The 25222-nt window shown below is 38.1% G+C and overlaps 1 protein-coding gene across 6 annotated transcripts in view; it reads left to right on the top strand.

The window, feature by feature from the left end:
- The window catches only part of MIGA1 (mitoguardin 1), a 91060-nt gene extending 66632 nt beyond the window's left edge, over positions 1-24428 (top strand). For 2 of the 6 annotated variants that reach the window (XM_025871935.2, XM_073896482.1), the window contains exons 9-16: positions 7465-7583; positions 7841-7913; positions 8583-8669; positions 10003-10101; positions 12253-12387; positions 13773-13826; positions 15824-15940; positions 18704-22594. In XM_025871935.2, coding sequence (XP_025727720.1) covers positions 7465-7583; positions 7841-7913; positions 8583-8669; positions 10003-10101; positions 12253-12387; positions 13773-13826; positions 15824-15940; positions 18704-18922 — 903 coding nt within the window. In that variant the 3' untranslated portion in view covers positions 18923-22594. Of the gene's footprint in view, positions 1-7464; positions 7584-7840; positions 7914-8582; positions 8670-10002; positions 10102-12252; positions 12388-13772; positions 13827-15823; positions 15941-18703; positions 22595-23702 lie in introns of those variants that run through there. The other 4 variants (XR_003208231.2, XR_012379405.1, XM_025871934.2 and 1 more) reach the window with 4 other exon arrangements.
- Positions 24429-25222: the final 794 nt, after the last annotated feature.

Genomic DNA, 25222 nt, shown 5'->3' with positions numbered 1-25222 from the left:
CAGATACTTAAATTAGGGAAAACCATTTTAACAAAGAAAGTTATTAAGAAAATAAGATGTGAACTCCTTGGGAAGTTAAACAGTTTGTGAAGATTTGAAAGATTTACTCAGAATTACCAGAAAGATTTTTTGCCTATTTAGATTAAGGAAATCCTGGCATAGGCTTTTTTCTAAGCTAGGTCAGTGATTTGTGAAAGTGATTAACAAGATTTTCCTATATAAGCTTTGCCAAACATTGGTTTGGAACTACAGCTTTCTTTCTCTGAAAAGTCTTTTTTTAAATAATAGCTTTACTGAGAAATAGCCCACATGCTATAAAATTCACGTTTTAAAAGTGTACACTTCAGAGGCGCCTGGGTGGTTCAGTTGTTAAGTGTCTGCCTTCAGCTCAGGTCATGATCCCAGGGATCGAGCCCCGCATCAGGCTCCCTGTTCTGCGGGAAGCCTGCTTCTCCCTCTCCCACTCCCCCTCTCACTGTGTCTCGCTCTGTCAAATAAATAAATAAAAATCTTTTTTAAAAAAGTGTACACTTATGTGGATTTTAGTGTACTCACAGAGTTGTGCTACCAGTAACACTTTCTACTTCCAGAACATTTTTTTATCACCCCAAAAAGAAACCCCCACCTTTTAGTAATCACACCCTGTTCTCTCCTACCCCCCGCCCTTGGCAAGTACTGATCTACCTCTGTCTCTGTGGATTTGCCTATTCTGGACATTTCATATAAATAGAATCAGACAATATGTGACCTTTTGGTTTGATGTTCTTTCGCTTAGCATAATGTTTTCAAGTTCTGAAAGATCTTTTTTATGTTAGGATACTGCTGCACTGAGTGCTTCTAGCTCTCCCATCTGTTAAGGAGATTGTCATTTAATAGGTAGAAACTAATACTGCAAAGAGTAATTTTTAGCTGTGGATTCAGTTTTTCTTAGAATTAACACTCTGCAGCATGTATATGTGTTTAATATATAAATTGTAGAGTGCTCTTTATTTTTTTTTTAAAGATTTTATTTTATTTATTTGAGTGAGAGAGAGAGAGCACATGAAGGGGGGAGGGTCAGAGGGAGAAGCAGACTCCCTACTGAGCAGGGAACCCAACGCGGGACTCGATCCCAGGACTCCAGGATTATGACCTGAGCCGAAGGCAGTCACTTAGCCAACTGAGCCACCCAGGCGCCCCTAGAGTGCTCTTTAAAGAGAAAATTTGAGGAGCACCTGGGTGGCTCAGTTTGTTAAGTGTCTTATTTGAGAGAGAGAGAGAGAGAGAGTGTGCATGCATGAGCTAGGGAGAGGGGCGGAGGGAAAAGAGGAAGCAGAGCAGGGAGCCTGGTGTGGGTTCAATCCCAGGACCCCAATACCATGATCTGAGCTGAAAGCAGACACTTAACCAACTGAGCCACCCAGGCCTAAGTGTTGGACTCTTGATTTAGGCTCAGGTCATGATCTCAGGGTCATGAGATTGGCCCCCATTGGTCTCTGTACTGGGTATGGAGTCTGCTTGAGATTCTCTCCCCCTCTAAAAAAAAAAAAAATGAGAGAAAATTTTATTTCTTATAATCCAGATACTTCTACTTATACACTAAATGGAAGCTTGAAGATCTTTTTATTTTCTTTAATTTTTAAAAAAAATTTAATTTTTTTGTTTTTTTACAATATTTATTTGAGAGAGAGCAAGTGTGAGAGCACGGGGTGGGGGAGGGGCAGAGGAAGAGAGAGAGAATCTCAAGCAGACTCCCCACTGAGCTTGGAGCCAGATGTAGGGCTTGATCCCATGACCCTGAGATCATGACCGTAGCAGAAAGCAAGAGTCTGGCACTCAACCAATTGAGCCACCCAGGTGCCCCTTGAAAAGCTTTTTAATACCCACCTCTCTGACTTGATAGCACTTGTTGATAGCAATCCAAAATAATACACTAATTATAATATGCAAAATGACAAGGAAAAATATTTAGAATAATAATAATCTGAAAAGGGAGAGCTGTATCTGCCATTTCATATTTCTGTTTCCTGAATTGTCTTCCTTCCTCTGGGGTCAATTTTGTCTATCTTGGGCTTTCATTCTTGTACTGATGGTTTTCTTCTCAAATTTGAAAGCTTAATTGGTGACTGGATTGATATTCTTAGATAGATTGTGTGGGTTTGCAGTGTTTTATAATGTTTGTCTTTCCCATGAACAGGAGGACTAACTGGACTCCGTTTACTTCTTTGAGGTCTGTTGATTGGTAGGCTTTTCTTTAGGATAATGGTCTGGAAATAGCCTAGTAGGCAGGATGTACCTCCATACAGAATGAAAAAGGCCTTATTCTGGGAAGCCCATTCCTCACCCTAGCCGACTTACTCTCCCCAGCAAGCCGGGTAACTTTTTTCTTTTTTGAGCGGGAGAGTGGGGTGGGGTGGGGGGCAGAGGGAGAGAGAGAATCCCAAGCAGGCTTCACACCCAGTGCAAAGTCCAACGTGGGACTTAAACCCACCACTCACGATCATGACCTGAGCTGAACTCAAGAGTCCATTGCTTCCCCAGATAATTTTTTTTTTAAAAGATTTTATTTATTTATTTGACAGAGAGAGACACAGCAAGAGAGGGAACACAAGCAGGGGGAATGGGGGAGGGAGAAACAGGCTTCCCACAGAGCAGGGAGTCCGATGCGGGGCTCGATCCCAGGGTCCTGGGATCATGACCTGAGCCGAAGGTAGACACTTAATGACTGAGCCACCCAGGTGCCCTGTAACTTATTTTAAAAGACTTATTTGGGCGCACCTGGGTGGTTCAGTCAGTTGAGCATCCAGCTCTTGGTTTTGGCTCAGGTAATGATCTCATGGGTTGTGGGATCGAGCCCCCTACCTCCCGCCATCAGGCTCTGCTCTGCACTCAGCGGGGAATCTGCTTCAAGATTCTTTCTCTCTACTCCCCCCCACCACACACACACACACAGGCACACATGCATGTGTATGCTGTCTCTCTCTCTCTCTCTCTTTCAAATAAATAATTCTTTAAAAAAGAGAGACTTATTTAAATGATTGCTTCAGTGAAACCAGCAATAAGCAAGGTATTCCAATAAATAACAGGCTTGACTCTGGAATCTCTCATTGTTGGATTTATTCATTTCTTATTAATATAAATTATTTTACGTAGAAAGTTTAATTGGAGTCCCACTTTCCTCCTTAAGATTTTTCCCTACTAGCATGTGAACATAAATCCTATTTGTGTTGATAGTGGTACAAAACTTTAAACTATTTAATATCTAAAGAATTTCTAAGTTATTTTAAAATGTATTCATTTTTTTTAACCTCAGAAGCACATTGCCTTTAGCATAATATGTTTTCCTTAAAATATGGGGGAAATATTAAAGCAGAGAATATATAATATCAGATATTGTCATTTCTGTTTACCTTTTTTTTTTTGCCTCTGACCTAATAGCCATATTTATACTATCTTAAATATTGCTGATGCTTAAACTTCTTTCTCCTTGGGTTTTTGGAGAAGGCTGATGGGGGAGTGTAATTTGATATTTAAGAGTATAAGCTCTGGAATAAATGCCTGGGTTTAAGTTGGTTGTGGTCACAACATTTGGTTGTGGGACTTGGGGCAAGTTCCTGCTAATATGAATCTCTGTTTCTTTATCTGTAAAATGTGGATAATAACAGTACCTACTTTATGAATTGTTTTAAAGATTAAATCAAATTACCAAGTTAACGCATTTAGCACAGCACTGGGTGCATATGAAGTGTCAAAACCACAGCATGGAGAAATACTTCTAGAATGATAGAGTAACAGTCTCCAAAAATCTCCTCCATAAAAGCAATGAAAACACTGGCAAGAATTGTCAAAGTCAAAATTTTAAGAACTCTGAATGTTAATGAAAGATATTTCAGAAATTCAAGGGGCTTTTTATTTCAAGAAAAATGGTTGAATCTCCCTAACAACAGTGAACTTTATGGATTTTTAACTTGATCTGTTCCCATCCCCCTCTCTTCCATAGGCTTGAAAACCAAAAATCTCACAACTGTGGAAACTGCAAAAACCAGGCCTGACAACCACTAAAAGAAACTTAATGATTTTGGAGTTTCACAAAATTATATTTTGACCTATATGGCAGCTCCCTGCAAAGTTCCATTCTCAGGACTTAATCTTTATTTGATCTGATTTAGAGCTTGCTCCAAAGGAAAGTCCTATCGCTGTGGCCTTTGTTGAAAACAATCAGTGGCAGTTGTTTAACATTGTAGCTACCTGAGGTGGTGATACCAGTGAGGGCTAATAAGAGGCTGACCAAAAAACTTAAAAGGAAAAATTGGGCAATGAGATTTTAACAGGGAGCTTTGAAAAGTTCCAACATATTCCTGGGAATCTAGAAGGGCACAGGCATGTGCAGGATTGTACATATGTCCAGGAAAGACTATAGACGTCCCTGACTCCTCACCTCTGGATGACCTTGATGTTCTGCATGAGCAGGGAGTAAAAGTTAAGGCAGAAAAGTGGGGGGAAAATGATTAATTGGAATTTATCAAAAGTAAAAACTTTTGTGGTTCAAAGGACACCAACAAGAAAGTGAAAAAACAGCAGATTGGGAGAAATATTTGTAAATCATGTGTCTTATAAAGACACATATCCAGAATATATAATGAATGGTTATAACTCAACAGTAAATGGACAAATAACCCAATTTAAAAATGGGCAAAGGCTGGGTGGCTCAGTTGTTAAGCGTCTTGCCTTCGGCTCTGGTCATGATCCCAGGGTCCTGGGATCAAGCCCCGCATCGGGCTCCCTGCTCTGTGGGAAGTCTGCTTCTCCCTCTCCCACTCCCCCTGCTTATGTTCCCTCTCTCACTGTGTTTCTGTCTGTCAAATAAATAAATAAAATCTTTAAAAAAAAAAATGGGCAAAGGATTTGAATAAGCATTTCTCCAAAGAAGATAAATAGAGGCCAGTAAGGAGATGAAAGATGTTTTTAATTATAGAGTGGCTATAATGTAAAGAATGGATAATAATAGGGGCGCCTGGGCAGCTCAGTCCATTAAGTGTCTGCCTTTAGCTCATGTGATGATCTCAGGGTCCTGGGATTAAGCCCCTTCAGCTCCTTGTTCAGCAGGGAGTCTGCTTCTCCCTCTACCCTGCCCCCTGCTTGTGCACTTGTATGCTTGTGCTCTCTCTCTCTCAAATAAATAAAAAGTCTTTTAAAAATATAATAATTATTGGTGAGGGTGTGAAAAAAATCTAAATCATTGTACATCACTAGTGGGAGTGGAGCATGGTATAGCCTCTCTGCCAAATAGTTTGGCAGTGGGGCTCTTGGGTGGCTTATCAGCTCTTGATTTTGGCTCAGGTCATGATCTCAGGGTTGGGAGATCGAGCCCCATGTCGGAATCCACACCCTGCTTAAGATTCTCTCTCTCTCTCTCTCCCTCTCAAGACAAAAATTAAGAAAAAAATGTTAAACATAGAGTAACCATCTGACCCTTCCTCTTTTAGGTGTATACTCAAGAGAATTGAAAATATTAAAAACTTTTACACAAATGTTCAAAGCAGCCTTATTCATGATAATCAAAAGTGGAAACAACCTAAATGAGGTTGAGGAATAGATAAAAAAAGGAAGTGGTATATCTATACAATTCGGCCATAAAAAAGAATGAAGTACTGATACCAGCTACATCATAGATGAACCTTAAAAACACTATGCTAAGTGAAAGAAACCAGACACAAAAGGCCACATACTGTTTGTAAACATGAAGTTTCCAAAGTAGGAAACTCCAGAGACTGAGAATAGATTAGTTTCCAGGGGCTAGAGAGAAGGGGAAATGGGGATGACTGATGATGGGTAAGGGAGTTCCTGTTGGAGTGGTACAAATATTCTGGAACTAAAAGTTGGTGCTAATTGCAAAACCCTGTGAATATGCTTAAAAAAAAAACCCTGAATTGTATGCTTAAAAGGATGAATTTTATAGTATGTGAATTATATCTCAATAAAGCTATTTAAAAAAAAAGAAGATATTACTCAGCCATCAAAAAAATGAAGTCTTGCCATTTGCAATGGTGTGGATGGAACGAAGAGGGTATTACTCTAAGCGAAATAAGTCAGTCAGAGAAAGACAATTATATGATCTCCCTGATATGTGGAATTTAAGAAACAAGGCAGAGGATCATAGGGGAAGAGAGGAAAAAATGAAACAAGATGAAACCAGAGAGGGAGACAAACCGTAAGAGACTCTTAATCACAGGAAACAAACTGAGGGTTGCTGGAGTGGTGGGGGGTGGGAGGGATGGGGTGGCTGGGTGATAGACATTGGGGAGGGTATGTGCTATGGTGAGCGCTGTGAATTGTAAAAGATTGATGAACCACAGACCTGTACCTCTGAAACCAGTAATACGTTATATGTTAATTAATTGAATTTAAATTTTAAAAAATGTTTATTAAAAATAAACCAAAAAACCCCACAGAAAAAACAGGGGCACCTGGGTGGCTCAGTTGGTTCAGCGTCCAACTCTTGATTTCGGCTCAGATCATGATCTCCAGGTCCTAAGACTGAGCCCTGCATCGGGCTCACACTCAGTGCTGAGTCTTCTTGTCCCTCTCGCTCCCCCTCTGTGCCAGCTCCCTCCCCATCCTACTTCCAGCTTGCATGCCAGCATGCTAGTGTGCATGTGTGCACATGCACACAGGTACTCTCTCTCTCTCTCTCAAATAAATAAAATCTTAAAAAAAAAAAAATGCAGGGGCACCTGGCTGGCTGAGTTGGTAGAGCATGCAACTCTTGATTTTGGGATTGTGAGTTCAAGCCCCACATTGAGTGCAATGATTACTTAAAAATTTTAAAAAAATCTTAACAAAAAAAACAAAAACCCCTACAGCGTGCTATTTAAATGGATCATCTGGTATTGAAAAATAAAAATCACTCCAAAGCTTTCTTGCTTAGCTGGCTACTCTATAGCGTTTGCAGTTGTTATTTTTTAATGAATTGTCAGAAGACTGGAATTTCATCTGTAGCGTTGTTATGCTAGCCAGAGGTGCATGAGTATTTTTCAGTTATACAAAGGTTAGTCAGAGCTGGCTATGAGAAAAAATTCCTTAGAATTGGCCAAACTGAGATTGCAGTATTTTTGTAGGAAGTTTTACTCCATTTGCAATTGTGAGTTCTAATACTTTGAAGCATTCGTTGGATGATAAAATCCTTCCCTTTTTTTCCCCCGCAATGCTTCATCTTCAGTTATTCTTACTGAACTATAAGATACTGCTTTTCTGTGTATCCTATGGATTTAAGCTGTTGAATTCAAAAGCTTGTTACAAAGTTTTACTCATTTTTACAACTGAATTTTGAAATAAAGTGAAGTTAGAGCTCAGTAGCTGTAAAATCTTATGGAATGATTTTTATGGTTTAATCAAATTGAGTATGTTTTGATGTTAGCAAGATCCTATTTTCTAAGTTTTTCTTCTTATATCAGTGTAATCTGTTGTAACCCACTGTATTCTTAGCTTGCAGAACACAGAGAAGGACGACATGCTTACAGTCTAGAGTCTCTCTGCCACTGCCCTTTTTATGAAGAAGCCATGCATTTAGTTGAAGAAGGGAAAATTTACTCAAGAGTGCTTAGGTACCATTTCAGTTATGCTTTTGTTTATGAAAAATATTAAGGTGCTGTTGCTATGTTGGTGTAATATTTATTAAAGATGTTTATGAAAATGGGGGAAGTGTCTTTTAGGCTCAAAAATTTTTTTACATTTTTGTCATTATTGAAAAGACATGTGTTTTATATTAAGGTCCTGAGGTTAAGCCTTATTTGAGTCCAAATTTGTAGTGGGCTTGATCTTGAATGCAGTTTAACAGTTGTCTTCCCTGTTTATTACATAGAACTGAAATGTTGGAGTGCCTAGGAGACAGTGATTTTCTTGCCAAACTTCACTGTATTCGACAGGCTTTTCAGGTATTTTTTTTTTTAACATTAAGTGACTTCACCTAGCCACTCATCCCCACCCTCATGCTATAGAGTCCAGCTGAATATAAACAGGACAGCTCTTTGCTCTTATTATCCTTATTTTTAATGGCAAGTATAAAATCTACTAAGTTTATTTTTCCTGCCTGCTAGTTCCTTCATTTGTCTTTGTCCTCTGTCATGGCTTCCCAGGTCCACCACACTTTGTTAAACAGGGTGTTCTGATGCTGGAAATGGCTGCTTAAAATAAAAATCCGCTTATTATCAATTAGTATGCTTTCTAGATTGTTTTGTATTTGAATCACTTGGAAAATCATTGATTTCCTAAAATGAAATAAGATCACTTAACAAAAAAGTTATCTTTATTTTTCTACATTTTAGGGACTATATAACATTTATTTTGGATTTTCTAATATTAAATTGAACAGAATTTAATTCATATTTACTTCCCTTTAATCTTTTATGATTATAGGTTTCAAGAGCTCTTTTTAAAACCTTAGTAAATTACAACTTTTCTCTGTGGTCTACCTGCGGACATAGGGCCACACGCAATGCATTGACTGTATTAGGGTCGTTTATGTGTAGATGTGCTATAGAGTCAGATGTCCATTCAGATTAATTTTAGGTTTCTTTTTTCTTTGGGGTTGGATATTTTTTCAGGTAATACTTTCAGAAACAGCCAACAGGATATTCCTTGCTGAGAGTGGAAGGAAAATTTTATCAGCATTAATTGTGAAAGCACGAAAGGTAAACTTGTTTTGTTGGCAAGTTTTTTACTGTTGATTGCTGGAGATTACCATACATTACAATACATTGAATTTTTAATAGAAGAAAAAGTTTTTGTAGATCATTGCAAAGGTTCACATATTAAAAATAAATTACCTAGGGGCGCCTGGGTGGCTCAGTTGTTAAGCGCCTGCCTTCGGCTCAGGTCATGATCCCAGGGTCCTGCGATCGAGCCCCACATCGAGCCCCACATCAGGCTCCCCGCTCAGCAGGAAGCCTGCTTCTCCCTCCCCCACTCCCCCTGCTTGTGTTCCCTCTCTCGCTGTGTCTCTCTCTGTCAAATAAATAAATAAATCTTTAAAAAAAAATTACCTAAAGAGCATTGACTTCTACTTGGGTTGATTTAGTTTCTATGTATGAAGTCTACACTATTTTGATCAAGTTGTTGCTCATATGTTATTCCCAGCTTGCTGTAAAGTCTGTGAATGTTGTATGGGGATTATCATTAGATCTGATCCTGTAACCACCACTATTATTTCCTAATACCTCTTCACTTACCTCCCTCAAATCCTGCTCAGTGAGGTTCCAGGAAATAGTGTAGATCTCAGAAATCTGGAAATACAAATTGAGCTGCCTCTTACTCTTATTCATGGGACTGAATGGGGCAGAGCAATCATAAGAACTTCATTAAGACTGTAAGGAACAACTTCCCTTTATGTAAGGTCTGTCCAGATGTTGAGAAAAAAATCAAGTAAAACAGGCCTTCCTTTATGTTCACTTGAGCCATTTGAACACCTGGTTTTCTGACCCAATCCTTTTGAACCTCAATTACCTCATTTGTATAATAGAATTATATTTATGATACACTATGTCAGAGGGTTCTTATGATCATTAATTAAATGATAAGTGGGAAAGCAAAATTTTTTTAAAGTGCAAAATAAATGTAAGGTGATATTAACTACTTGTAATTCCCGGTGCAAATCTTACGTTGCTTTCTTGACCTTCCCATGACAGATTAAACCCAGTGATTTCACCTAGAGTTCCTCCAAGAGGAATAGAACTGCATCAAAAGCATCACAAAGTATCTGCTGTAACCAAGTTTTCATCTGAAGGACTGACCTAGATAGGCAAACATATTTGATTAGTAAGCAGTTTGCTTACAACATTTTACTAATGTTGAAACAACAAAATATTAAACCAAGTGAATATGACATACCTTGAAAATGTATTTTAATTCAGTTACTTAATAGAATAAAGATCTAACAAACATACTTGAAAAGTAACTCATTTACTTTGTAGGCTTGGGTCTTGTTATAAAGTTGAGTTTAGGATTAAAGTGTGTTTTCTTCTGCAGAATCCAAAGAAGTTTGAAGATGTTTTTGATGAAATGATCTATTTTTTAGAGCAAACTGATCACTGGGATAGTACTGAAATGGAACTTGCTGCTAGAGGAGTAAGTTTCAATTTTTTGTATATTCATTCCCCTTAATTATGTACGTATAATATTTAGATAATCTGAGGCCACTGTTTCCTTGTCCTTGTTAAATGACAGTAAAACCAATTATGCGGTAGTGGTTATCACAGTCATAAACAATAACAACACAGTCTTTATACTTTTGGGTAAAACAGTTGTTTAAGCCCTTCCTTCCTTCATTCCTTCCTCCCTCCCTCCCTCCCTCCCTCCTTCCCTCCTTTCATCAGCAAGAAGGCCCTAGGAGGGTGAGTGGTGGCCTGGGCAGGGATGGTTTTGAGTGGGACAGCAGACAGCTTAGAGGGAGGAGTGGGGGATTGGCTACACAGGATTAAACAAATAATCAAATATATTGAGAATAATGGGAGCCAGGTTTTGCACTCTCAGGGAAGGAAGATATAAAAAGCTAAGATTGGAGTGGGAGCTGTCCCTGTGAATTTGTAGTTTGTGTGTGTGTGTGTGTGTGTGTGTGTGTAAAGATGTGGAAATAAATATAAAGGTTTGCATATTTAGAAGCATATGAATACTTCCTAGTTCTGTTCACTAAGAGTCTGGGAGCAGCAACACCTCAAAAAAAAATTACTCCTAGCACACAGAGGTAGGCTTCTAAGTACCACTGTTCACTAAAAGGAACCTAGGACTCCTTGGAAAAATGGCTGATTTCAGCACTGGGATAGGAGAAATACATAATGAGGCTGGAACATTTTGTTGTAACAGAAGCTTAAAGAATGAATTTGCAAGGGCTGAAAGGCTTTCTAGGCAGAGAAAATAGTCGGTACAAAGACAGAGAGACATAATCTTTCTTTTGTTGGTGTTCCCTCACTTGGTGGAGGGATTGGTATCCATTCAGTTGTGCAGGCCAGAAACCTGGGACTCATCCTTTACACCTCCTGGTCCTTGCCTACCATATCGTATTTATGTCTGAGTTTTGTCAGTCTTTTTAGTTTCTTCATCTTCTCTCTAATCCTGCCAGCATCGCTGAGCCTGAGTAACTACTCTTTCTCCCTGGACTGCCTCAGCGTCTTTGCATTGCCAGATTCCCTGGCTACTCAACCCTCTACCCAGTCACCCTCTCTCCTCTCCATTCCAATCTCTACACTGCTGCCAAACAGTCTTTAAAAAATGCAAATCTGATCATCCATCTCCCCTCTACCACTGCCCCTCCAAAATATTGGATAAAATCCAAAATTATGCACGTGGACCTAGCCCTTCCTCCTTGTCTCCAGCCACTTGCCCCGTGCCCTTTGCTATAGAGGCTACAGTGCACTTTCGATCGTTTTCTTCAACTCAACACCACTGTGTTCCTTCTTACCTGAAACACTTTGACAGGTATTTCCTGTACCTGGGATGCCTCACTCCCTAAAGAAAGCCCTCTCTGGGGTGCCTGGGTGGCTCATTCATTAAACGTCTGCCTTCGGCTCGGGTCATGATCCCAGGGTCCTGGGATCAAGCCCCGCATCGGGCTCCCTGCTGCTCCCTCTCCCACTCCCCCTGCTTGTGTTCCTCTCTCGCTGTGTCTCTCTGTCAAATAAATAAATAAAATCTTTAAAAAAAAGAAAGCCCTCTCTGACATCTAGTCTAGATTAGAATCTCCATCATAAGCTCTCATATTCCCATGTCCTTTTTCCTTTACTGGGTTTATCACAGTTTATAATTGTGCATTTGTGGCGTTATTTGTTGCTATCTGTTTTCCCACTAAATTCTAAGCATCTTACTTGGTTGCCATGGAAGTCTGAGCACCTGGTACAGCATGTAAGACAGCATGATATGCATGACTGAATGAAGGAGCAAGAGGCTCATGATGTGGTGGGGAAGATAAGCAGATATCCCAGGAGCTATAGAACAAAGCAGATGGAGCATGGTGGATACCATAAGCAAAGCATAGACAAAGGACTCCTAGAATGCAGTGAAGGAGAGATTAAGGGATCTAGGAAGGAATGGCTGTTACGTGAATTACAGTTTCTGGTGGTGAGTTGTTTTCATATTTGTCTCTCTTCTTCCCCTTTTTTCGTCAGGGATATAATCTGAGTCAACTATAAACACCCTGCTGTTATAAAGCATGAAGCCTTGGTTCAGACTTTATTTCAGCCCTACGTAACAATAATTTGTGTTTTAACTTATAATTTAATGCAGGTGAAAAATCTAAATTTTTATGATGTTGTTCTGGATTTTATATTAATGGATTCCTTTGAAGATTTAGAAAACCCACCCACATCCATACAGAATGTAGTAAATAACCGCTGGCTAAACTCCTCCTTCAAAGAAACTGTAAGTGGTGGTTTACCTTTTTCTCAACCATTTAAATTCGATGAGAAATGGTCAGAGCTGGGAAGATCAATAAGATTTACTTATATATCTGCCTATACAATGACTAGTGTGGAAACGGCTCAGTCTTTGATACTGGGATCAGATGTGTATGATACACAACATCTTCAGATGAAATTCCCTTTGGCTCTTCTGTCTGTCCCTGCGCCTACCTGGAGGACTAATGTTTCTTCAGGTCTCAAACTCAGGCTTCAGACCAGATCAGGCCTAACCAAAAATGTAACTGAACTGTCTCTGTGACTAACCTAAAATACAGCAGTTGTAAAAAGACAGTATGTATTTTTTTAGAGGAAGATATGGAGATTTATATTCCCAAATACTATCAAAAATTAGGGGAGGAAGGGGTGCCTCACTGACTCAGTCGGTAGACAGTGCAGCTCTTGATCTCAAGGTTGTGAGTTCAAGCCTCACGTTGAGTGTATTGAGTACTTAAAAATAAATTTTTTAAAAATTAAAAAAGGGAGTAAAAGAAATAGGCATATGTAAAAATAAAACAGGTTTAAACTCTATCCTATACTTTGAATGTTTTCAGTTTCTGGGTTTTTTTTTGTACTCAGATCTCTATTTGACATTGTTTTTTTGTTGTGCTTTAAGTATGTACTTGGAAGGAAGTAGGTAAAATAGATATTCATGCTGCAATTAGAATGCCTTTAAAAAAATGTTCCAGCTGCCTATTTCACAATTATTTTGGAAATTTCTGATATTAAATTTTAAAGCATTTTTAATAAATCCACTTTTCACTCAAAATATGTTTTAACCATAAAAGTTACATGTTCTCCCATTTCTTAACTGATTTGGTAAAGTGACCTTGATCAAAGTTGGGCCATGCCAGATTTCCTTAAGATCCACTTGGGTATTTTAGTCCCTATCATTAAGGTTGTATTTCTTAGTTCTTTATTGGAATAACCGTTCGCTCTACCCACAACTATTTCCAGCAGTACTGTTCTTGAAGAAAAAAAAAAATACTGTGTTGTCTTCATTATTATGCATAAAACAGCCGTTGTGTATGTGTATCTGTATACACATATTTTCACTCTTTTCCCGTTGGAACAGAACTGGAGAACTGAGAGTTGAATTATAGGTAACCAAGTTTCTTGGTGCCAGAGCTCAGCCTTTTTCCTTCAGTGGCTTTGTATTTAATTTAAAATTTATAAAAACAAAATACCTTTTCATTATTTATTCACAAACAATAGAAGGAACCGGGACTGGTTAAAATGTTTTGAACACTTTAAACCCATAAACCTATGAATTTCTAATAAAAATCACTCCTAATGCAAAGTTTATATAGTCATAAATGTAAGTCTTGCTTTTTCTCTGTATATATTTAGGCTGTGGCTTCAAGTTGTTGGTCAGTGCTGAAACAGAAAAGGCAACAGATGAAGGTAAACTTCATTATGCCTTCGACTTCTTTTTTGGGTAATATGAGGCTCCTGTCAAAGAAACTGCAGAGTCAGTTCTCAAGTGGGGATGGCAGCTCATAGGGACTGTCCCTCGAGCTGGAAGAGTGACTTATTGATACTGGGTTGGCTTCCCCTGTTTTGAATTCCTTCTTCCTCTTCCTTAACATTCTGTATAGTTCTCAGTAGAGAAAATTGAGGCATGCATGGGATTTCTACTATGTGAGAGAGGGTTTAGGGTTAGAAATGGCTCTGATAGAATTTTTAAGATAATTCTGGGGACCATGTATGTGAATAATTGTTGTTTAAAATGATTCCAGAGGGCATCTCTCTCAGGTCCCCTCCCTCTTTGGGAGCTTTGTACTCTATCATTCAATAAACATTTAAAAAAAAAAAAAAGATTCCAGAGACCTTGTGTTTTAAACAAGCTTTCCAAATCAGGATTCTAAAACTCTTAACATCTGGGAACCACTGGTTTGGGGCTAGGGAGCAGACTTGTAGACTTGGGCTTGATTCTTAAACTAGCTATTATGACCTCGGGCAAGTTCCTATCAGTTCACCTCCAGTTCTCCTATTTGCAGGTGAAATTGGTGCCTGCCTCATAGGCTTGGTGTAAGAATGAAATAAGATAATATCAACCAGCTTCATTTAAACATAAAATGAAAAGTAAATATAAAAATGAGCTTAATAAGTAGTAGTTTCCATAATAATCATGATAACATATATAACTGTATGTCTTCTTAGCATAAATCTTATACCTTAGACTAGTCTTCTCTCCATATCCACAGATTACCTATATATCTCACCTCTTGGGGAACTATTTTCTGGACCTGGAATGCTGTACTCTTTCCTCTGTATTTAAATATATCTTACCTCTTGTTGAGTTCAGCTCGTGTTATTACTTGGGGAAGCCTGTCTCTTCTGTCAGCTCATGCTCATGTTCTACCTGTCTGAACTTCTACTACAGTTAGAGTCTATGCGATTTAGAATTTTAATATATGCAGAACCTCTCAGACTAAATAATAACTTCAGTGCATCCTTCATAACTTTCTGGCCTTCACTGGTTAGCTCTGGGTGACTTAGGACAGGTTACTTAACTCCTCTGATGTATCACTTTCTACAATGTTAACATGACCTATTTTTCAGGAATGTTTTATTAGATTAAATAGAACCTAGCACATCATCTGGAATATAATGAGTACTCATTAAATGTAATTGCTGCTAGAGTATATATATTTTTTAAATGGAGGTTTAGAAGATGTTTTGGGGCCTATAAAATAGAAAATAACCCCTCCAGGAGACAGAATCTTAAGGCATAGTTATCCCCAGTTGATGCTGTATGACAAATCCCACAGGATGTTATTTAACAAGGGAAATTCAGAAAGTTATTAGTAAACTTAGAGAGGTTCCTGAATTAGAATTATATGTATTATTATTGCACAAGAAGAGGTAGTAATTACACAATTAAATGCTTCAATAATATCTGGTTCCTCAACTAAAAATTAGGGTTCTAACAAGCATATTTTTGTGCTTAGTCATTTAAAAATCATTTTGGTCTTTTTCAGGTAATTTAATTAAGTGATTGAATGGAACTGTTTAATAGCTGAAACCATAGTAATCTCATTCATCCTAAAAACCATGCTGCTAAGGAGCATCATAGCATTCTTGTTATTGCTTGGTTGTAACACTGGTATGATTACGTTTTATGAAGTATTTTTATGAGGTGAAAATGCCTTAAGAAATAGTGTTCCTCAGCACATTTGAAACTGTTGGCTAGGATATGAAAATTATGTAAAACATTCTGTGACTCTAAAAGTTACTTATAAGCTTATTCACTTCCTTAGTAGGCCGGCTCATCATTAACTCTTGGTCTGTCCTCAAAAAGAGCTGATCATATGATGGATAGCAATTTAAGTTTCTCTGCTAGAGATAGCTAATTCAAGAAGGTAAAAATAACTCAATTCTCCTTTACTTCCCAACAGATCCCAGATGGATTTTTTGCCCATTTTTATGCCATTTGTGAGCAGATCAGCCCTGTCCTCGCCTGGGGCTTTTTGGGTCCTCGAAATTCTCTCTATGATTTATGTTGCTTCTTTAAGGTATGTTCAGTCATTGAATTGTCTCTTTTTTTTTTCTAAATTGAAAAGTGGATGAGGCTTTATTCTGTGTTGTTTTTGCTTTTGTAGGAAAAAGAATGTTAATGAGAGGTAGTTATAAAAGTCACCTAAATTCAGTGTTTAAACGCCAGTGGAACATTATTATATAGATCTGGTGCTTTATCCCAGAGTAGATTCAGCAAGTCCATTCACCTTATCAAATCCTTGTATAATGGATATGTGCTTTTGTGTGGTGTGATACGCAGTTTTGTGTGGGTGTTACCCTGTTACAATCAAGTTGCTACAGACAGTTGTTCTTCACCTCTGGACTCTTTTGAAATGTACAAAACAAATAATAATGTGTCTTTATTGCACATGTGGGCAATTTAGAAGTTCTGGTTTAAGGTAACATGAATGATAAAACCCCAGTTGTGAGAGCTAACATGGGAGTTTAAGGTCATATCCTATCGTCAGCAGTTTGCCAAAACACAAGTTACAGCTTCTTGCAGAACTTTCTGCCTGGCACAGTGCCGAGAAAAGTCTCATTATTTCATAGTCTTGAATTTAGGCTGAGTTTCAAGGAGCAAATAAAAGTAAACATAATCAAGTATGAATTTGAAAGTTTTTGATGTTTGAAAGTTTGGATTTTCTTTTTTTTTTAAAGATTTTATTTATTTATTTGACAGACACAGCGAGAGAGGGAACACAAGCAGGGGGAGTGGGAGAGGGAGAAGCAGGCTCTCCTCTGAGCAGGGAGCCCGATGCGGGGCTCGATCCCAGGACCCTGGGATCATGACCTGAGCCGAAGGCAGATGCCTAACCGACTGAGCCACCAGGCGCCCCTGAAAGCTTGGATTTTCACTGTTGTTCATTTAAAAACTTAAATTATTATGTTTATGTGCTGTTAATGTAACATTTATATAAATGTTTAGGAAATATTTATTTTACTATCATTCAAAACTGATCAATTTTTGACTCATGTTTTTTTGAACTCCCAAAATGTAAGGTATGTGTTTAGTGGGAAGAATTTGGACTGGGAATTAAGTTTGTCATTAATGAACAGCCTGACTCTGGGCAAATCATGCTCTGTCCTCCTTTTCTTCATCTATAAAATGATGGGGCTTGACAGGTTGATTGCTAATTCATCCAGGTACAGAGTCAAGCAAATCTATGACGTGTGCCTTCCTAGTACTCCTTAACTCTTGATTTCTGTGCGATAGGAATTAAGTATTTCTGTTTTTTGTTGTTTGGAATTACTTTCCCCCCCCCCATCATGGCATAACAGCCTGTGACTTAGTGGTGTACAACTTGCTTAAAATGAGTTTCAGAAAAAAAGAAGGGGATTTTGCCATTTTCAACAACAGGGTTGGACCTACAGGGTATTGTGCTAAGTGAAATAAGTCAGGCAGAGAAAGACAAATGCCATGATTTCACTCATATGTGGAAACCAGAAGACAAAGCAAATGAACAAAAAAACATATAGGATCATAAATAGCACAAAGTTGTGGTTGCCAGAGGAGAGGGGATTGGGAGGAGGGGCAAAATAGGTGAAGGGGAGTAAGAAATACAAACTTCCAGTTATAAAATAAATAAGTCACGAGGATGAAAAGTACAGCATAGGGAATATAGTCAATAATACTATAAAAACCTAGTGTGGTGATGGGTGGTAAGTACACTTACTATGGTGAGCACTGAGTCATGTGTAGACTTGTTGTTCAGGTGTTGTACACCTGAAACTAATAAAACACTGTATTTCAACTGTACCTTCAGTAAAAGAATGAGTTGCAGCATAAGTATTAACTTACTGAAATGAAATATCCTTCAGATCTTCCAGTGGTTTGAGACCTGAATTTTTTATTTTTCACGTATCTTAAGTTTTTTATATACAGAAAAATATACACTTAAAACTTAAAAGTTAGGGCGCCTGGGTGGCTCAGTCGGTTAAGCATCTGCCTTCAGCTCAGGTCATGATCCCAGGGTCCTGGGATCGAGCCCCGCATCAGGCTCCCTGCTCGGTGGGGAGCCGCTTCTCCCTCTCCCTCAGCTCCTCCCCCTGCTTGTGCGCATGTGCTCACTCTCTCACAGAAATAAATAAATAAAACATTTTTTAAAAATTAAAAAAAAGAAAAACTTAAAAGTTACAGGGGTACCTGGGTGGCTCAGTCAGTTAAGTGTCCCACTCTTGGTTTTGGTTCAGGTCATGATCTCAGGGTCATAGGATCAAGCCCCGAGTGGGGCTCCACAGTCAGCACAGAGTCTGCTTGAGATTCTCTGCCTCTCCCTCTCCATCTGCCCCTTCCCTGCTCGTGCTTTCTCTCTAAAATTAAAAAAAAAAAAAAGACAAAAAAAATCTTAAAATTTACAACTATTGGAAATAGTTTACTCTTCTGTCTTAGAGTAGTACCACTATTCAGAGGTAACATTGAAAGTGTCAGTTATTGAGAAAGAATTAATAATAGCCCCTTACATTTAGACAGTGCTTTAAGGTTTACAGGCATTTCCCACAGATTTTTTTTTCATCATCATGTCAGCCCTGAATAGTATAAAGGACAAGTGGTAGTATCCCGTATTTTACAGAAAAAGAAAATGAGACCTAGGAAAGGTTTAATCACTTGTTCAAGGTCCCTTTTCCAATGAGATATGAAACTAGTACTGGCATTCAGGCCTTCTGACTCCTAATTCAGTGCTCGTTACAGTATTGGTAACTATTTAGATCGATGTAATTTTGGTCTGATAGTGCCAATTTGTTTTATGTTCATTTTCCAGAATCAAGTTCTTTTCTTTCTCAAAGACATTTTTGACTTCGAGAAGGTGCGCTATTCCAGTATAGAGACTTTGGCTGAAGACCTCATGCAGTTACTTACTCGCCGCACCGAACTGTTAATGGCCTATCTTGGAGCTGATGCACTGAGGCATACAAGTAGCTGTCTAAGTAGTCATGGTCATGTTATGTCCAGTGGCCTGTTGGAAGCCAAAGTACAATAAGTACCATAAAAACCATACAATTGGAGTGTGCTCTGAGATAGTTCAGGTAACTATTGATTTTGTACCATGTATTACAAGGAATTGGGGGGTATGGACTCAGGGAGGGAAAAGACATCTGGTAGAGAATGAGTGATCGCACTGTATTTACACAGACGTTCTGTCAGTTGAATCCCTGTGTACTGTATCCAAAGTGGCGCTTTCTTGTCTTTAGGTAATAATTTAAGTCATGAAATGCTGTATATTTTATAGAAATATTGCTTGAATTGAAACCAGTACTTGGGAGTTAGTTGATTTGTCGTCCCAAAGCTGTCTGCAAAGTCCAGTATCCTTCTCAAAAGCTCTGTTTTTATACTTTGCACCTTGAAAATATACACTTTAGCCAAGACCTTCGTGGCCCCCTTATGTAAGAATATATTACTCCTAGTGTCAACAAATTTAACTTTGCCTGAAAATGTATTCTTCATTGTAAAGTTATTTATTATTCAATCAAGTTTAGGCAGTAGTGGTGTTAATATGTACTGCTTACATTACTGCTTGTGCATTTGCTCATGTTTGAATCAAAGAAATTGTAATGGCTGAGTATCATTATAAAACATTTAAATGAATTGACTCTGAGAAGTTTACAAGTTAGCAGTTTATATTAGATTTACTCAGTTTCCAAAATATATCATTGTTGGTCCTATAAGTTAGAATAACGAGACTGAAGAAATTTCTTTTATCTTTTTATAGATTAGAGCATTTTCCCTTGAATGATTATTGATTAAAAAGATAACATTTATTAACTATGAGAGGTAATTAAGATTTTTTGTGTGTAGTTTTGAAACTATTTCCCAATATCTGAAGGTATTAATCTGGATACAGTAAAATAATTTCTCCTTTCTCCTCTGTAGAACTTATAGCACACTGGGAATTTGTCATATTATGCCCATATTTTAAAAATACTCACACTTTGAATCTTCATGAGGTTTTAAAGGTTTTTTTCCCCTGAATATAGAACAAAATATTTTTTAATGGCATGGAGGTATATTTCTTGTCCTTTATGATAAATAAATGAACAAATGAGTTGTTCATATGAGTAGGGTTCTTCAGAGTATATTAGATACATTCAGAGCTGTGTTAATTTCGTGTCTAAATCATATACCACTTATTTAAAGTGGCTCACTCAGCATATCAGCAGATTGGATTCATTGATTTTGCTCCTAAGGTGGGCTTTATTTATTTCAAGAGGGAGTTACCCAGAAATATCTAAAATATATTTTTTAAAAATGAATTTTTAGATTAAAGTGCCTAGTTTCTGACTAAGGAATAGAAAAGGAAAAGTGAGGGAGAAAAGCATAATCTTTTAAGGTTTTAAATTTACATTTGTGCCACATTTATGTAATATTAGTTACAAATTATGAGTTTCAGAATCTTCATGCTCTTTGCATGTACTGTGTCCCATAATGTGTGGGTTACAGCATTAAACAGTATGAAATATTGCTCTGATATTTAGCTCTGGATGTTTCTTACATATATTCTTAATTTAACAATTGGCTATTCACAATTCTTATTATTGATGGAGGAATAGCATTAGAAGTATCAAAGCTAAAAAATTCCATTATGTGTTGTTTAATTTTTAATTCATATCTTGTATTTTTAGCTTCTTGTTGAGGTACCATTGGCCTTGAATGATTCATACACGTGTGTATGCATGCACACATTCCCATCATTGTGTAGGCAAGACAGGTATTGTTTATATTAATTTTCTTGTGGGGGGGGCTAACTGTTTTAAGCTGTGGTTTTATAAACAAAGCTGTAAGTAAACTTTTAATTACTTTTTTTATTTGAGGACGATATTATTTGAAATCTATTTTGAAGAATTGCACTATTTAATAATGCTGCTACTACATAAGATAACTCTGGGGGATTTGGTTCATCAGATAAGATGAATGGCTTTCCAGAAGGTGTTTTTTTTTTCTCTTTTTTCACTTCACCTTAAAAAAAAGTTGCCCATATTCAAGAGGCTGGTTTGTCAAATTCAGTGTTTGAATTTGATTAGCTTCTGGTCAATTACATAGCTACTACTTCAGCAGAATGCTTTCTTTGTGGCCTTTGACAAAAGAGACAAGAGTGGGGCACCTGGGTGGCTCTGTCCGTTAAGCGTCTGCCTTTGGCCTAGGTCATGATCCCAGGGTCCTGGGATCGAGCCCTGCATTGGGCTCCCTGCTCTGCGGGAAGCCTGCTTCTCCCTCTCCCACTCCCCCTGCTTGCGTTCCCTCTCTCACTGTATCTCTCACTGTCAAATAATAAATAAAAATCTTTAAAAAAAACCAAAAAAACAAAAGAGACAAGAGTGACCAAATAGAATTTCAGGGTAATAAGAAAAGAAAAAAAAAAAAAAACCCTCTCTATTGTAAGGGAAGAAACTTGAACTTTTTAAAAGAAACATCTCTTAAAAATGGTTCTGACCACAGCAGAGTACTAAGGACATAAGTACCAATTTCAGTTTGCCTTGAAATTGGGTTAAGCAACTAAAGCAGTGTTATAAATAATAAAAAATGATTAAACTAGTCTAGAGTTTTTTAGGAAAAAACCCTGTTAGACACTCACGCTGGTACTGTCAGAAAACCACCTTTGCCACCACCAGTCCTACTACCGACCATCTTCCTGTGTACGTGATAATCGGGGGGGCCTTGAATTCATCCTGAGAAAACGGTTTTTCCTCTTGTTTTCTGGAAGAAAAAAGATCCGTGTTCAGGTGATTTATGTTTGGTAACTTTCTATTTTGGTTTCTCCACGTTTTTGTTCAACTAAAAAGCTAGTAATTCTTCATTTAAGGCTTACAGTATGTTTATTAAATGTCAAAATGAGATTTTTTTTAAAAAAAGAAGCCAAGTTTTTCATACGGTTATAGTCAGCTCCAAAAAACTTTCTCTCATAAAATAGTACTGTTTATTTGCATCCATTTATTTTTATTCTATTGTTAAATTACCTGACTTTATAAAAAATATTTACATACTTTTTCTTGCCTTAAGATGTAACATTTTCACACCTGAAACTAATGTAACATTGTCAACTATACTTCAATTAAAAAAAAGATGTCACATTTTCTGCTTAAATGATTACCTAAAGAGTGCTTATTTGCATCACAAAAGAATTTAGTTTATTATTCCTTTAAACCTATGAAATAGGAATGCCAAAGTAACATTTAATATACTTCTTCTCTGTGACCTTTCATAATCAGAAATTTTAAATTATGTTCATGACAATTTGCTTTTATTTTAATGTGAACACATCTTAGGAAATTATTTGGAATATACATTTCAAAGTGATTATAAGAATTAGGCTGAATTCAAATCTTTTGTTTTTTGCTTGGATTAATTACATTTAGAAATTTCTCTGTGAGACTCAAGAATTTGTATAATCTGTGATTAGTGGAAATAGGGGCATTCTTTCTTTGTTCCTAATGATTCTATTGTGTTATGTTTTGCTTAGTTTGGAACAACCATGTATTGTCCTTACTTGGCTGTTATTAGTAAATGTGTCTATTTCCTAAATGTAGGGACTGTACTTAATAATTTACAGGTGAAACACTACAGTAGCAGAAAAAAAATAGCACTGGCTCTTTAGCTAAAATAAGCACTGTAACATGGATGTATTTCTCTTACTGCCAAATAAAACAGTGATGGTACATCTTCCTGATGTATTGACTATGTTATAGAATGCTTATATATATATATATATATTTGCAAGATCACACTGGTCTCATCAGACCCTGTCATATGGGAGCTCTCGGTGTTCGTTAGACCACATACATGGGCACAGAAAATGCCGATGACCGCAGAACTGTTGGAATCAAGTGCCAAAGCACATGGTCTCCTCTGTGGATGAAGTGGGAGAAAAGATATTTCTGTGATGAGTGAAGCCAGAGTACTTGTGTTTTAATTAATAAAGTGTTTGGATTGGGAATGCCATCAAACACAATATACATTTATCTAATTGATGTTTGTGCACCCGTCCCTATTCAGACTTCCCATTTCCCCCCACTTCCTGGTCAGAGTCCACATACAAGGAGAGGGGCTGCTGCCGGGCCGGCCGTGGGGGCACCAGATGGCAAGGCGGCTTTCCCTGGATAGAAAAACAGTCCAAAGCACCCCAGTCTGTGGGCACTCTTCCCAGCGAGGAGACAGGGCTGGACATGGATGGGAGGCTGGAGCAGCACCTCAGCCTCCTCTTCTGTTTTCTTTGTCACCTACCATCCTCCAGGCTGTCCCATGCCATCCTCTTCGATCCCACTGCCCGAATGCCATGTTTTGTATATTTTAAACATCTCTGGGTTTCGGGGCACCTGGCTGGCTCAGTCGGAAGAGTATTGACTCATGATCTCGGGGTCATGAGTTTGAGCCCCACGTTGAGTGTAGAGATTACTTAAGTAAATAAATAAAGATAAGAACCTTAAACATCTCTGAATTTTTAGGTATGTTTAAAATACGTCTCTATAAGCGTCTCCATGTCTTATTGTTATATTATTTGTAGGGCTTTGCTGGAAATCTCTATTAACTCATTTGGTTCATCCACTGTCTTCCTTACTGTTCTTATGCCACTTTTGACTTTTATTATATAGTATTTCTTTTCATACCCGGTATTCTGTGATACTTTACCCTGCCACCTCTTCTCCTTTGATCTCCCTCTCTCCTCATGCTGCTGACATCTTTGATCATGCACAGCTCTTGTCTGCTAAGGTGTTTTTTTGTTTTTTTTTTTTTCCCCTACCTCTAAGTAACCTTCATCGTTTGTGCAGGGAAGGACTGAATTCCAGTACAGAAGAGTAAAGCAGACCCTCCTACAACGCTTTATTCTTTACTGAAAAGCCACAGCAAAGCAACTGGTACATCAAATACCACCTCAACCTTTTGCTTTTAACTGTCTCTTATGTGTGTCACAAAAGCCTTTCACAAAGTACATTTATATATAGGAGATTACAGAACTTTTATAATTTGCTATGTTTGAAATAATACTATAATGCTTGAATATAGAGGAGCACTTTGACATTTGCAAGCACTTGAAATATATGATTTCCAGAACTTTGCTGTGTGGGTGTTTTGTTTTGTTTTTACAACACTGTGAGAGAATAGGCCTACGGGCTTTAAAAAGGACTAGATCCTTAATGTGGTAAGGGGTGGCTAATTTAAAAAAGTAGGTTAAAGCAAGCGTGTTTGTTATCTACTGCTGCATAACAAATTATCCCAAAATTTAGCAGCTCGAAACAACAAACATTATTTCACACAGTTGCTGAGGGTTAGGAATCCCGGAATGGCTGTTGCTGGTGGTTGTGGCTCAGGGTCTCTCCTGAGATTGCAGCCATTTGAAGGTCTGACCAGGACTGGAAGATCTGCTGTCAAGATTTGCTCACTCACATGGCTGTTGTTGGGGCGTTAGGTCCTTGCCATATGGGCCTCATAACAGAGCTCCCTGAGTCTCTTTAAAACTACTGCTGGCATCGGGCACCTGGGTGGCTCAGTTGGTTAAGCGACTGCCTTCGGCTCCGGTCATGATCCTGGAGTCCCGGGATCGAGTCCCGCATCGGGCTCCCTGCTCGGCAGGGAGTCTGCTTCTCCCTCTGACCCTCCCCCCTCTCGTGCTCTCTATCTCTCATTCTCTCTCTCTCAAACAAATAAATAAAATCTTAAAAAAAAAAAAAAACTACTGCTGGCATCTCCCAAATTGAGTAATCCAAGAGGTATCAAGGCAAAAGACCCAGTATCTTTTATAACCTAGACTTGGAAGTGACATACCATCATACCATGCTAACATATCGTGTTATAGTGATCATACAGACCACCTTTTTGACACAATGTGGGAGGTGAATATTAAAAGGTGGGATCATTTGGGGTCATCTTAGTGGCTGGACACCACCATAAGGAACGATAATACACTATATCTAGTTAAGGTAGACCTTTTTCTTTGAGCAGTCTTGATGTAGGGTCAAGGCCTTTACTTGGAATATGGATCCATTCAGTGTTCTGAGGTATCTTTGTTGTATAAACTGCACCGCTAAATCATCATCTGGGATTTCCAGTTTCCCTTACTTTTGAAGGAGAAAAAATTTACATGAAAAGCAATGTATCTGAAACAAATAATGCAACATATGTTAAGAAAAAAGAAAATAAGATAGCAGGAGGGGAAGAATGAAGGGGAGTAAGTCAGAGGCGGAGACGAACCATGAGAGACTATGGACTCTGAAAAACAAACTGAGGGTTCTAGAGGGGAGGGGGGTGGAGGATGGGTTAGCCTGGTGATGGGTATTAAAGAGGGCACGTT

Source organism: Callorhinus ursinus, unplaced genomic scaffold (genome assembly GCF_003265705.2).
Source record: "Callorhinus ursinus isolate GAN/ISIS: 27379988/994484 unplaced genomic scaffold, GSC_fseal_2.0 scaffold9, whole genome shotgun sequence".
In the NCBI taxonomy this organism is placed as follows: Eukaryota; Metazoa; Chordata; class Mammalia; order Carnivora; family Otariidae; genus Callorhinus; species Callorhinus ursinus.
Note: the sequence above shows the minus strand (reverse complement) of the source record. Positions and strands in the feature narration are given on the sequence as shown.